This window comes from Oncorhynchus mykiss, chromosome 28 (genome assembly GCF_013265735.2).
Source record: "Oncorhynchus mykiss isolate Arlee chromosome 28, USDA_OmykA_1.1, whole genome shotgun sequence".
Lineage (NCBI taxonomy): Eukaryota > Metazoa > Chordata > Actinopteri > Salmoniformes > Salmonidae > Oncorhynchus > Oncorhynchus mykiss.
The window spans coordinates 24,145,884-24,160,373 of NC_048592.1; the positions used below are offsets into that span (position 1 = coordinate 24,145,884).

Genomic DNA, 14,490 nt, shown 5'->3' on the forward strand with positions numbered 1-14,490 from the left:
GACATTGTATTTTACAACCTCATAGTTACCATAATTGGAACAGTGTGTGTGTGTGTGTGTGTGTGTGCGCGTGCGCGTGCGTGCGTGCGTGTGTGTGTGTGTGAGGGAATTTGGCTAAAGAAAATTCCCTGGACTGGAGAGCCCCTCACACCCTGCTCTGGAAATGCTCCTGTTCTGGTGGTTTCCTGTTCCAGATGCCCAGACCTGCCTCCTGCAGCGAGACGACAAACTTCTGCCTGGCTCTCTGGTAGGCCCCTGCTGCCATCTTAGCTCCACAGTACGTCTTCATGGCCTCCTCCATTTTCTTCCGACAGGTGGCGTCACTCCTAGGCGATACTCTTCCCTCAACCGACCGTGCAGACAGAGTCTTTGTGCTATTTGACATAAGAAAATGGGCCTCCTCTGCATCCAATACTCCTCCTGGACTGCTAAGCTGAGTAGATGGAGACAGTAAGAAAGGGTTAATAAAATACACCACCCAGACAGAATAAAAACTAATGAGCCAACATAAACTGCAAACTTCAACAGCTGGGCTATCTCCTCCATTTAAATTTCACCAAACAAATTAACATTCTGTGGACTTTGCTTTATATTCCCTATTGCTCTGTCTCTCTCCCTCTCTACAAAAACATATTTAATGGACTACAGCCAGGATGGATTTTTAGATGACTGTGTGTATTCTTGCATGTGATACTGAGTGCAGGAAGCCTTTCTGTGGGAAGCTACTCAAATGCTTTTCTAAATAATTATGACTCTGTAATGTCATCAAAATTTAACCGCTGCCATTTGGAACAGTGGAACGCGCTGCCACATACATATTTAATTTCACGATGGAAATGAAACTGTACTTTAAAAACATTGTCATAATAATTAGCATTAGCTGGACACAGAAAGATGGATCACATCTGCATTTTAATGAAGATTGATCTTTTCTACTATCTGCAGTAAGCAAATAATTTGTTAATACCTTTATCCAATACATACTGTACATGTGTCAAACTACCCTAATAGTCAACTATGCAGGGAATAGGGTGCCAATTGGGAAGCAATCTACAGCTTCACTATGCATAACTAACCTGGTGGTGTAGTCTCTCCCAGCGAGTGAAGAAGGATCTCTTGCAGAGTCTGGATGGTGTCCCTGAGTCTTTCCTGCCTGTGGAGACATCCACCACCTCCAGCTCTCCATCTCCAGCACTCCAGTTCACACTGAAGCTGGGGGACTTCCCTGGCTGCCGACCCTCACTGCTGCTGAGGCCTGGAGAGCACACAGAGACCAGACTGGGGTCAGGACTCGGTGAGACCCGAGAGGAGGGGCAGGTACGTACTTAACATGCCTATTCAGATGCCAGAATAGAGGCAAAACGTTAGAGGAAGAGACCGGACCATGAAAAGTGTCTGGAAGAACAGGCTGTTTGTCCTGGTAGGGAACATCTCCACCAGACCTCCTCCTAACATTTATCTTTGTCAAGTCTCTAACACTAAGTAGTCTTCTGCCAAATGAACTGACTCATGGATATGTAACGTGAACCTAAATATCTGAAGCAACCTCTTATATCTGGGTGACTTACAGCCGAGGAAAAGCCTGTTGTGTCTTTAGGACGAGGGCAGGGGGGTGTATCTTACAGCCAAGGAGCAGTCTATTGTGTCTATAGGACGAGGGCAGGGGGATGACTTGCAGTCTATTGTGTTTAGTTTTACTTAACTTGGCAAGTCAGTTAAGAACAAATTCTTATTTTCAATGATGGCCAGTGGGTTAACTGCCTTGTTCAGGGGCAGGATGACATTTTTACACTGTCAGCGCGGGTATTCGATCTTGCAACCTTTCGGTTACTGGTCCAATGCTCTAACCACTAGGCTACCTGCCGCCCCTATAGGACGAGGGCAGGGGGCGTGACTTACAGCCGAGCAGTAGCCTGTTGCGTCTATAGGACGAGGGCAGAGGGGCGATGTGGCCCATGCGTCGTGCCATGGTCCTTCCCAGGTGACCCGTGTGGCACAGGCTGCCCACTGTGAGGCTGTGGAGGTACACCGGCTCCACCAGGTGAGATAGGAGAGAGCCCTGGAGACCTAGAATATTCCACCTGGAGACACAAACAATGAGGCTAGAGACCAAGCAGACTAGCCCCCTTTTATACAGTATGTTATACTTTTGTGAATCAGTGGGAACGTTCTCACTGTCTATCTGGAGCTCACCTGGCAATTTTATCTGTGCAGGACATGGTTACGGGAGCTTCCCTCGGCAACCTCCTGTCCCATTTCTGATTGGCTCTCAGTACGCTGACAGGAAGTGTACCCTCACCACCTTCCATCTTCATCCTCAGATGGCAGCGCAACTTCCTCACAAATCTATACCCGCTCTGGTCTGGGAGAGGAGACAATTGATATAATGCTAAGTTTCTCTACAAAGCACAGTACAGACAGGTGGAGCATTTTAAAGTATGGTCTTAATGTAACTGTGCATTCCGCATAATTCAGTCTTGTTGACTGTGAGTATGAATGAAATAAAATCAACTAACAAATGTCAATATTTCTTACGTGTAGCTGTGATCTCGTAGGGACAGTTGAGGCGTGCGTCCCCACAGGGCGATGAACTCACATACATATGGAACAGAATACCGTCTCTCAGTCTGTATACTGACTCTTTGTCTCGCACAAAAATCGACTGCTCCAAACTGCCTGGCCGGTTGCTAAACAAGGAAATGATGTTGTTATGATCATTTTGAGTATGAACTTTTTAAGAAGTGGTAACGTATAGCCAGGGGCCTTAATTGGGTATAATAGCCTAGCTCAACACCAACAATTTAAAATAGGCTACTAAAATCATTGCAATCCTGATTGAAAGGCAAATGCAATTTAGCGGAAATAGGGGCTGATTTTAGGACCATGCGGACGCCCGGGAGCGAGAGGAGAGGCTGTTAGTCATTTGGAAAATGCGACTCTGCTGCAGAGAACGGAACTCACAACTTCTTCGTAGCTGGATTGAAGTGGGGTATTTTTAGGGAATCTCGCAGGGAACAGCGCAACTTTTTCTCAAAACAGTTCACACGTAAAGATGACTGTAGTAAATGGCTTTGGCTCACCCCCCCTCAGCGCCCTTGTCACTTTGTCGTACCCTAGGTTTAGCTGAAATGACGCCCCTGTGTGTCGCCTAATCACCCAAATTAAGATATTTTGAGATTAAAAGGGATTTTTACGTTCAACATTTCTCTACTTCAATCATCCTTGTGCACTTGACGTTGGTGGGAATACTTTTTAAAATGGCACCAAAACATCAGCGCAGATAGGTAATAGCTGATATTACATTGTTCACTTGTAACTTCAATTCAAAGGTACAAAAGCAAAGATTCTTCAACTTCATCCTCAGGGCTAAGGCCTTGATTGCATCCCAAATTACACCCTATTCCCTTTATAGTGCACTACTTTTAACCAGAGCCCAGGGCCCTAATCAAAAGTAGTGCACAACATAGGAAATAGGGTGCTAGTTTGAATGCAACCCTTGTGTACAGATACAGTGTATGACAGACAGTATGTATACAGTATATTACCAGAGGAAAAGCTCCAGTTGGGCATAGAGGAAGCGGAGGAAAGCCCTCCTGGTGGTGACCTCAGCATGGCAGTCATTAACCGCCCATCCCTGGTCACTGACACACTCTCCACTGATACACTTGGTCCCTGTCCCCAAAGACACCACCTGGGCACGCCTCAGATCAAAACCTGACCATAATAGGAGACAAAAGGTCCTCTTACTAGCCAACAACAAACAAAAATCAGCACAGTACACCTATGCAATAGATTTGTGAGTATCTAAATGATACCCAATTCCCTATATAGTGCACTGTTTTTGTGTTTTACTTATTTGGACCCTATGGGGCCTGGTCAAAAGTAGTGCACTACATAGGGAATCAAATAGGGTGACATTTGGGAACTCTTGTCTTTTTGAATATCAGTTACCGTAATTTGGCTCTCTCTACAAAGAACTTCATCTAATTAAAATATTACTGTAATAGACTAAGATGGCAAAATAAATGGCTTCTGAATAAGAAATGACTCTTAACAGTACAGAACATAATGCACCAGTCTCCTACTATATTGTTGTCTTGTTACAGCACCTCATGAAATATTTACAAAGACGTAATGACAGTCTTATCTCATTAATGGTAGTGGTATAAAGCTGCATCTTGTGTTGCAGAGCAAGCTGAGCAACTGCTTATTTTCCTGTGAGGAATTCTATATGAATGAGCTGGCAGGGATTCCTATTGGAACCACTGCCCTTTGGGGCAGCAATACCTGGGAAGCACGGTGCCCATAGAAATATAATGAATAGAAAGTAATTCATTCTAATTTATGGTTGTGCCCACGCTCTCGTTTTTAGGTATTCTATTAGATCCGGGGAGCTCTAATGTTTTTGAATGAGAGTTTCCCATGCTGGCTTCAACTGAAGTCTCTTATGTGCACTCCCAGTTGACTGGCTTACTGTGCTCTCTACAGACCTATATTCAGAGTCTTTTGATTAATTTACGACTTCTGCTGGTATCTACAGTTGTATAGGGAGAGATGCACCATTTGAAAATTGGACTTGTTGAATATTTTACTACCATATTAAAAGTCAATGAAATGTGTCATCATGGTTGCATCCCAAATTGGCTCTGGTTAAAAGTAGTGCATTATACAGTACCAGTCAAAAGTTTGGACAAACCTGCGCAGGGTTTTTCTTTATTTTTACTATTTTCTACATTGTGGAATAATAGTGAAGACATCAAAACTATGAAATAACACATATGGAATCATGTAGTGACTAAAAAAGTGTTAAACAAATCAAAATATATTTTATATTTGAGATTCTTCAAAGTAGCCACCCTTTGCCTTGACAACATCTTTCTTTGCACACTCTTGAAATTCTTTTAACCAGCCTAATCTGGAATGCTTTTCCAGTAGTCTTGAAAGGGTTCCCACATATGCTGAGCACTTGTTGGCTGCTTTTCCTTCACTCTGCGGTTCAACTAATCCCAAACCATCTCAATTGGGTTGAGGTCGGGTGACTGGTCATCTGATGCAGTACTCCATCACCCTCCTTTTTGGTCAAATATCCCTTACACAGCCTGGAGGTGTGTTGGGTCATTGTCCTGTTGAAAAACGAATGATAGTCCCACGCAAACCATATGGGATGGCATATCGCTGCAGAATGCTGTGTTAGCATGCTAGTATTCTAAATGAATCACTGACAGTGTCACCAGCAAAGCACCCCCACACCATCACACCTCCTCCTCCATACTTCACTGTGGAAACCACACATGCGGAGATCATCCGTTCACCTACTCTGCGTCTCACAAAGACACGGCGGTTGGAAACAAAAATCTCAAATTTGGACACATCAGACTAAAGGACAGATTTTCACTGGTCTAATGTCCATTGCTCGTGGTTCTTGGCCCAAGCAAGTCTGTCTCTTCTTATTATTGGTGTCCTTTAGTAGTGGTTTCTTTGCAGCAATTCGACCATGAAGGCCTGATTCACGCAGTCTCCTCTAAACAGTTGATGTGTCTGTTACTTGAACTATGTGAAGCATTTATTTGGGCTGCAATCTGAGTTGCAATTAACTCTAATGAACTTATTCTCTGCAGCAGAAGTAACTCTGGGACTTCCTTTCCTGTGGCGGTCCTCATGAGAGCCAGTTTCGTCATAGCAGTTGATAGTTTTTGTGACTGCACTTGAATATACTTTCTAAGTTCTTTACATTTTTTGCATTGACTGACCTTCATGTCTTAAAGTAATGATGGACAGTCATTTGTCTTTGCTTATTTGAGCTGTTCTTGCTAGAGGTCGACCGATTATGACTTTTCAACGCCGATACCGATTATTGGAGGGCCAAATAAAGCCGATACCGATTAACTTACCTTGGCTTCTTAATGCATTTGCATAACAGGCAGGCTCCTCATGGAGTGCAATGTAAAGCATGTGGTTAGAGCGTTGGACTAGTTAACCGTAAGGTTGCAAGATTGAATCCCCGAGCTGACAAGGTAAAAATCTGTTGTTCTGCCCCTGAACAGGCAGTTAACCCACTGTTCCTAGGCCGTCATTGAAAATAAGAATGTGTTCTTAACTGACTTGCCTAGTTAAATAAAGATTAAATAAAGGTGTAAAAAATGTTTGGGCCAAATCGGTGTCCAAAAATACAGATTTCCGATTGTTATGAAAACTTGAAATCGGCCCTAATTAATCGGCCATTCCGATTAATCGGTCAACCTCTAGTTCTTGCCATAATATGGACTTGGTCTTTTACCAAATAGGGCTATCTTCTGTATATCACCCATACCTTGTCACAACACAACTGATTGGCTCAAACGTATTAAGAAGGAAAGAAATTCCACAAATTACCTTTAAACAAGGCACACCTGTTAATAGAAATGCATTCCAGGTGACAACCTTATGAAGCTGGTTGAGAGAACGCCAAGAGTGTGCAAAGCTGTCATCAAGGCAAAGGGTGGCTACTTTGAAGAATCTCAAATATAAAATATATTTTGATTTATTTAACACTTTTTTGGTTACTACATGATTCCATATTTGTTATTTCAAAGTTATGATGTTTTCACTATTATTCTACAATGTATAAAATAGTAAAAATAATGAAAATAGGTGGACTGAATAGGTGTGTCCAAACTTTTGACTGCAACTGTATATATAGGGAATAGGGTGCCATTTGAACACAGTCCATAGCCTACCTCTGGTCATTACGATGCCTGCCAGTACTTTGTGACGCCTGTGCGACTGGGAGGGAGTGCAGCAACAGTCAGCCAGCTCACTGTGTTTCTCTCTCACCAAGTGGAAGATATACTCTGCAAAGCACTGTTATCACACAAGTGGATGGATCACTGTCAAATCAGACAGACAGCGGCCAAGATAACATCTATTTTCACATCCACATAAACATAAACATCCACAGAGTGGATCAAACAAACATTTACCTACCAAAACAACCAGATAATAGTTGACATTATCCCATATGGGCTCTGGTCAAATGTAGTGCATTATATAGGGGCTCCCAAGTGGTGCAGTGATCTAAGGCACTGCAACTCAGTGCAAGAGGTGACACTACAGTTCCTGGTTTGAATCCAGGCTGAATCACATCCGACTGTGATTGGGCGGCGCACGATTGGCCCAGCTTCATCTGGGCTAGTCCGTCATTGTAAATAAGAATTTGTTCTTAATAAATCTTCTTCAGGATTGGTAGGTCCTCCACGGGAAGGTTGAGCTAACGTAGACTAATGCAATTAGCATGAGGTTGTAAGTAACAAGAACATTTCCCAGGACATAGACATATCTGATATTGGCAGAAAGCTTAAATTCTTGTTAATCTAACTGCACTGTTCAATTTACAGTAGCAATTACAGTGAAATAATACTATGCTATTGTTTGAGGAGAGTGCACAATTTTGAACTTGAAAAGTTATTAATAAACAAATTAGGCGCATTTAGGCAGTCTTGATACACAATTTTGAACAGAAATGCAATATTTCAATGGATCAGTCTAAAACTTTGCACAAACACTGCTGCCATCTATTGGCCAAAATCGAAATTGCACCTGGGCTGGAATAATACATTATAGCCTTTCTCGTGCATTTCAAAGATGATGGTACAAAAAAAATACAAAAGAACGGTTTCATTTCCCTTTGTATTATCTTTTACCAGATCTAATGTGTTATATTATCCTACATACCTTTCACATTTCCACAAACTTCAATGTGTTTCCTTTCAAATGGTATCAAGAATATGCATATCCTTGCTTCAGGGCCTGAGCTACAGGCAGTTACATTTGGGTATGTCATTTTAGGCAAAAATTGAAAAGAAGGGGTGGGTCCTTAATTAACTGACTTACCTAGTTAACTAAATGGTGAATAAAAAAAGATGTCTCAGGGAGAGTTGACAAAGAAGAAACCTCTGTCAGATTTATTGAAAGCACTGTCACAGGGTTCATCCTAAATGGTAACCTATTTCCTATATATATATTTTTTACCTTTATTTAACTAGGCAAGTCAGTTAAGAACAAATTCTTACTTACAATGATGGCCTACCCTAGACGATGCTGGGCCAATAATGCCCTGCCCTATGGGACTCTCAATTACAGCCAGATGTGATGCAGCCTGGATTCGAACCAGGGACTGTAGTGACTGAGATGCAGTGCCTTAGACCGCTGTGCCACTCGGGAGACATACTGGACATACAGTATTACATGAGCATTATATGGTAAGTATATCTCAGAATAATGAGATATTGACAATATTTAGAAGCTAGTTGATTAACAATAATAATTAATAGGCTAACACATCCACTTTATTTACATAATTCATACAATACATAATAATTCAAGTTATCATCCCACCCATCCCCTGATATCAAGCTTGGAGAGATGAATGGAAAGGAAATATGTTGTCTAAATGGGGATGCACAAGGTCATGTGTAATGATGCATAATGAGCGTGTTAAATAATTATCTGTCAGATTAATATGCTCTTCACACCTCCTCCGCTCTTAATTTCAATCTCCTTCAGTCTGGGGCTCCTCCTTGATCACTAATAGGCTGTGATGATAATGTTCATTAAGGTGTCTAGCTAGATGCCTGACTTTGAGGCACTTTTTGGAGGGCTAGGGATTCGTCTGATGAAAAACCCAGGATGTGTCCAAAAAAACAGGTGATGCAATCCTGAACGGTTACATCACTGCCTGGTATGGCAACTGCTCGGCATCTGACCGTAAGGCGCTACAGAGGTTAGCGCCAACGGCCCAGTACTTCACTGGGGCCGAGCTCCCTGCCATCCAGGACCTATATAATAGGCGGTGTCAGAGGAAAGCCCATAAAATTGTCAGAGACTCCAGTCACCCAAGTTATAGACTGTTTTCTCTGCTACCGCACGGCAAGCGGTACCGGAGCGCCAAGTCTAGGACCAAAAGGCTCCTCAACAGCTTCTACCCCCAAGCCATTAGACTGCTGAACAATTCATAAAATCGCCACCGGACAATTTACATTGACCCCCCCCTTTTGTACACTGCTGCTACTCGTTGTTTGTTTGTTACCTATGCATAGTCCCTTCGCCCCCACCTACATGTACAGATTACATCAACTAGCCTGAACCCCTGCACACTGACTCGGTACCGGTACCCCCTGTGTATAGCATCATTATTCTTATTGTGTTACTTTTTATAATTACTTTTTTATTTTAGTCTACTTGGTAAATATTTTCTCCTTCTTGAACTGCACTGTTGGTTAAGGGCTTGTAAGTAAGCATTTCACGGTAAAGGCTACACTTGTTGTATTCGGCGCATGTGACAAATAAAGTTTGATTTGATTTCTAATTCATTTTTCTTCAATTCCTTGCATCCTCTCTCCTCACCTCCTTCTCGAATTGGAGAAGAAGTTCAGAAGGGAGTGATTTTAGATCTTCTCCTCCAATACGTTTGAGAAGGAGATGAGGAGATAGGATACAAGGAATCAAGGAAAGACTATTTGAGATAGAGCCAGTTTGTCTGCTAGTAGCCAAACAAGAGCCTATGTCTTGTGGACAACCTCTCCATCATGGTAAAGCTTGCCTTCCTTTCCATTGACATGTCAGACTCATGGAACTAAACTTCTGGGACAAATCGTCTTACATTCTGAAGCACCCAGATCAAAAAATACTACAGTTTAGTATAGAATTCTGTAATACACTGTAGTACACACTGAAGTATCCCTCGATCATGTGTAGTACTTACTACAGAATGTTGTAGTAGTAGAATACTACAGTATTATCTGCAAAAACACTGTAGTAAGTGTATCTTGGCCAAAACACTAGTAAATACTACAGTAATGTCTGCAAAAACACAGGTTTAGGAAAATTAGCTTTTTGAGTATCCTCAAGGAGAAATCCTCCACTTCTATGTTAAAGATAATAAAACAAAAACACTATAGTAAATACTACAGTAATGTCTGTAAAAACACCACATTAAATACTACACTAAATTACATTCAGCAAAAACACTACAGTAAATACTACAGTAATGTCTGTAAAAACACCACATTAAATACTACACTAAATTACATTCAGCAAAAACACTACAGTAAATACTACAGTAATGTCTGTAAAAACACCACATTAAATACTACACTAAATTACATTCAGCAAAAACACTACAGTAAATACTACAGTAATGTCTGTAAAAACACCACATTAAATACTACACTAAATTACATTCAGCAAAAACACTACAGTAAATACTAATGTATACTGCAATCCGCAAAAACACCACATTAATTACTTTAGTATATACTACAGTTCTTTTACTATAGTATTTATACTATAGTTAACCGTAAATACTACAGTATACTACAGTAAATACTATAGTATTCACTGTAGTCTTTCTGCAGATTTTAGGCCGCAAAAACACTACAGTGAATATTACAGTAAAGTCTGCAAAAACACTATGGTGAATACTATAGTATTTATACCATAGTATACTATTGTATTTGTTATGTGTGCATAGCAGCAAAAGATTTTCTGAGGACAGACAGACATAACAGGGTTGTTTAGCTGCTGTGGTTGGGCATGCAGGACAGGACATTGTTAGTCCTTAGGCTCCTGGACATGGAAGGCATATTGATACGATACACTACATTTGGTGGCAGTCAGAGCACCTCAGACAGATTCAGTAGGACCATTTAAAAGATGGGATGGATGCTCATACTGCAGCAATAGAGACAAAGGACTGGATATGTCCAAAAACCCTGTTCAACCTGAGCACTTCAAGGAGGATGTGAATGAAAGCAATAATAGAAAATGTAATGCACTGTGATTGTTATATCCAATTTACAGCAAATTTAAACACTGTATCTCAACATTATCTTTGTTTTAGAAAATACTGAATATCAGTCAAAATTGAATACACAGGCTTGACACCGATTGCAAGATTAACAATTCTATCTTCCCATAGCAATATAAAACAGTAGAATTTCCCTTCCAGCTCAGAACCCTTATCTACTTCCCCAGAGTCAGATGAACTTGTGGATATCATTTTTATGTCTCTACATCCAGTATGAAGGAAGTAAGAGCAATGACAGGAAGTCTATGGGTATCTACTAGTTAATCTGACTCTGGGGAAGTAGATAATGGGCCTCCCGAAGTATCCCTTTAAGTTCGTAATGGTACTCACCTGAGGTAGCTGTGCGCTCTTGGCCCAGCTGGCAGTATTTCTGATGCTCCTCTCAGGACCCAGACTGATGTTAAACAAGTCCTGTAGGGCTGAGGCTGCTGCTGAAGCTTTAGCCAGCCTCTTACTGCGCCCACAGCCCTCAAATACCCTTCCATCCACCCGTACTGCCATCACAAAGCTCCTGATCGGCCTGCCTTTCTTTCTCTCTGTCAGGCAGACGTACCTCAAGCCTGGCATTAACTCATTGAGCAGAGCCACGGGCCTCAGTTCCCCAACGATAGAGGAACCGATCCTCTGCCTCTTCTGATTGGCTGAGGACATCAGGTCAAGGGTCAGGCGCACTAATCTCCCATGGTTACAGATACTGGAGAGCAACTCCTGTCCTTTTTTCGCTGCTCTGTAGAGTTGTCCTTGTGCTGGTGGTTCCTCAAACTGCAACTCCTTTCCCCCTGTTCTGTGATTAAGGATTTGGTCTTCCTGTGCTTCTGGCTGAAACTCCTTGAAGAGCGTGTCGGGGACGAGATCAGCCTGATCTGAGGTGAAGTCTGCTGGTGCTGTGGTGTTGATGAAGTTGAGGTTTCCCATGGTGATGTGAGCCTGATGGGCGTTGGGGAACTGGATGAAGGACCTAAGAGCCAGCTCTGCTGCCCTCATCTTAGCCTTCTTCTTGGTGGGGCCTCGGCCCTCGAACCTGAGTCCGTTGACCTCTACTCCTACAGCAAACACAGGGGCGTGAACTGGCCCTGTCTGAGACACTATCTCATACTGTAGACCTGGTCTCAGCTCATTCAAATGCACCAGGGCATTCTTCTTTGTGCCAGACCAGGAAGTCATCATTGTCTTCTGACAGGTGGCATCACTCCCATGCGACGCTCGTCCCCCAACCCACCGTGCAGACGGAGTCGTGGCGCTATCTGACGTGAGACAATGGGCAGTCCTCTTACAAATCAACTGGAGTTCGTAGAGAAGCCTGTCTTTTCCTTCCACCAATGGCTGCTTCCTCTGTAGAGCAGTGGTCCTGGAGAGCCCTCTGGAGATGTCAGTGTTAAGAGCTGGTGTATGATGTGTAGGTACCAGGGTACAGTCCACTGTCGTCTTTCTTTTGGAGATGTCAGTGCAAAGAGCTGATGATGTATGATGTCCAGGTTGTAGTATGGTGGAATAGTCCACTTGGTTTCTGCTGTCGCGGTTCTCCTTCACCTCAACACTGCTGGTACCTGTTCCCGAATCAAGTCCAGAAGAAACATAGTTGAGGAAACCTTTATGACTTGTCACATTTGGTTGATGAGATTTTCAAGAAAAGTAAACTACAGGATATGGGAGAGCTTAGCAAAAGGTTACAGGGATGGGATGACCTGAAATATTCTGCTTTTACAAAATGTGATGCTGTTTTCAAATGAATCACAATACCTTTCTCTTGTTAAAGCTTTAAGAATTTATAAACTGATACATTTCTGGTGTGCTACTCTGATTGAAATGTGGTGTGAGTGAATAGCATGGAAAGGGAAATATATAAATAATTGACTTGAAGTGTCTCCACGGTCTCTTGATGTTGTTGTCCCAATGTCTCTAAACTTCATGGGGCTGATGAAAGATGACCACGTGCTTGTTCTCTCTGAAACACAACAGAGACGAGCAGTTACTGGGGAATTCACACAAAGCACGACAAAACCCCAGATACAGTTTGTTAACCCACATAAGAGTGGATTACAGCACCATTATGTCATCTCCAAAATAGTTGTTGTCATGATGGAAGAGAATTAGATATAGATTCATATAATGTACATATGAAATACCTCTACTGTATGATCTATGTCGAGCTCCATATATTCAGACCCCAAATATTACTTCCAGAAAAAAATACAATAAAAGTTATGAAATGGACTGAAAAACTTTTATGGTAATAATTGCAAACTTAATGTGTAAACCTGAATTAGATTTATGCTGGCTGAAGGGATAGAGAGAAAACAAAACACAGGTTTAGAGCCAACTGGAGTAATTGAAAGGTGTGGCCAATAAGACCAGAGGATTACACACAGGGGCTGTGTCCCATTAATGGAATCCCTTAAGACAAATCAGCCAATCTATCTAGTTTTATGTAGCCTAGTTGTCTCCTAAATGTTTGCAGATTGTATGGACAACCAAGCAGTTTATTTGTTTGTTTTATCAATTATGCTTTGTTAATAGACACAGAACTGTCAATCTGCTCACACTTCTTTTGAGCAGATGTGTTATCTTACCAGATAGAAGGAAGAATCGCATGCTGATGACAATTGTGGGTCACCTTAGTGACCAATAGTTGAACAAAATGAATTTTCAAGTTAAAAGCACAAGGTGGTAAAAAAAAGGGGTCCATGGTCCACTGTACTTATATTGTATGCACTTATATTGTATATTACTTATATTGTATGTACTTATATTGTATGTACAATATATGTACAATATATGTATTATGTTGATGTGTATTATAATATTGCATCTGGAATGTTCTCAAATTCTTTTAACTTCTGTAGATGGATAACATTGGTGACTGTTGTAGCTACCATCAGCTATAAACTGTCCAAGAAGTTCAGCATGTTCTTGCCCTTGAGGAAAGACAGTACGCATTAGAGAAAATCACACAAAACATTTTAAATTATGCTTAGCAAATGAGATTATCCAAAGCTGTCAGGCCTCACACATTGGATGGGAAGCGGGCGCTTTTTACTTTCCTTGCCATGCCTAATTTCATTATTATATTAAACATGCTTCATTAACAATGACGGGATTAACCAAGTTTGCCTCAGGAGTTTTAAAATAATCAAACTGGAATATGATGATGTGATATCAGATTTTACCCTTAACATGTAATGTACATAATATGATTCTCCAATGAAGCCTCGGGTTTGTGGAGCTGTGATCGTGTGATGATAAATTATGAAAAGTGTAAACAGTGCCCTACAGTAGGAACAAATGGTGCCATTTCATTAGGTTGAGAAGGCAATGCATGGGAGAGAGAAATATGTCAATTCAGCCTCATAACTAAACATAACAACTAGGAGACTGTCACAAGATGAGAATAATAGGGGATCCTATCTCCAGAAATATCTGAGATAGGGCTAGGCCGAGATGTTTGACAGGTGGAGGACAGCGGGAACTTCAAATTAAATCAAATCAAACTTACTTACTTATGGTGAAGAACGACTGACATGTCTGTACTTCAAGGTGGTAAGGGGCCTTACTTACTTTCTAGAGTGCAGTGTCTTTGAGGTATTGTATTACGCAGCAGGGAAATGTTTCATTAGAAATATGACTGTTTGCCTTGAATTCACTGTACT

At 41.6% G+C, this 14,490-nt stretch overlaps 1 protein-coding gene across 1 annotated transcript; it reads right to left on the bottom strand.

Annotated features, from left to right (window-relative positions):
* Window positions 1-58: 58 nt before the first annotated feature.
* On the bottom strand, window positions 59-13,435 carry LOC110508188 (double-stranded RNA-specific editase B2-like). Its single transcript, XM_036967121.1, has 10 exons — window positions 13,414-13,435; window positions 12,117-12,390; window positions 11,174-12,017; window positions 6,717-6,840; window positions 3,546-3,714; window positions 2,536-2,687; window positions 2,194-2,362; window positions 1,900-2,081; window positions 1,077-1,255; window positions 59-433 (listed from the first exon to the last, which is right to left on the bottom strand). Exons 1-10 carry the CDS (start codon window positions 13,433-13,435, stop codon window positions 146-148), a joined length of 2,403 nt encoding a protein of 800 aa, XP_036823016.1. The 3' UTR covers window positions 59-145.
* Between the last annotated feature and the right edge of the window lie 1,055 nt (window positions 13,436-14,490).

What these genes read in the sequence shown, in the direction of transcription:
- LOC110508188 (XM_036967121.1), bottom strand. Translation starts at nt 13,435, where the DNA reads ATGCGATTCTTCCTTCTATCTG. An exon ending in AGAGCGCACAGCTACCTCAG is followed by an intron (nt 6,841 to 11,173) that starts GTGAGTACCATT and finishes GTGTGATAACAG; the next exon opens with TGCTTTGCAGAGTATATCTT. An exon ending in GGGAGAGACTACACCACCAG is followed by an intron (nt 434 to 1,076) that starts GTTAGTTATGCA and finishes CCATCTACTCAG; the next exon opens with CTTAGCAGTCCAGGAGGAGT.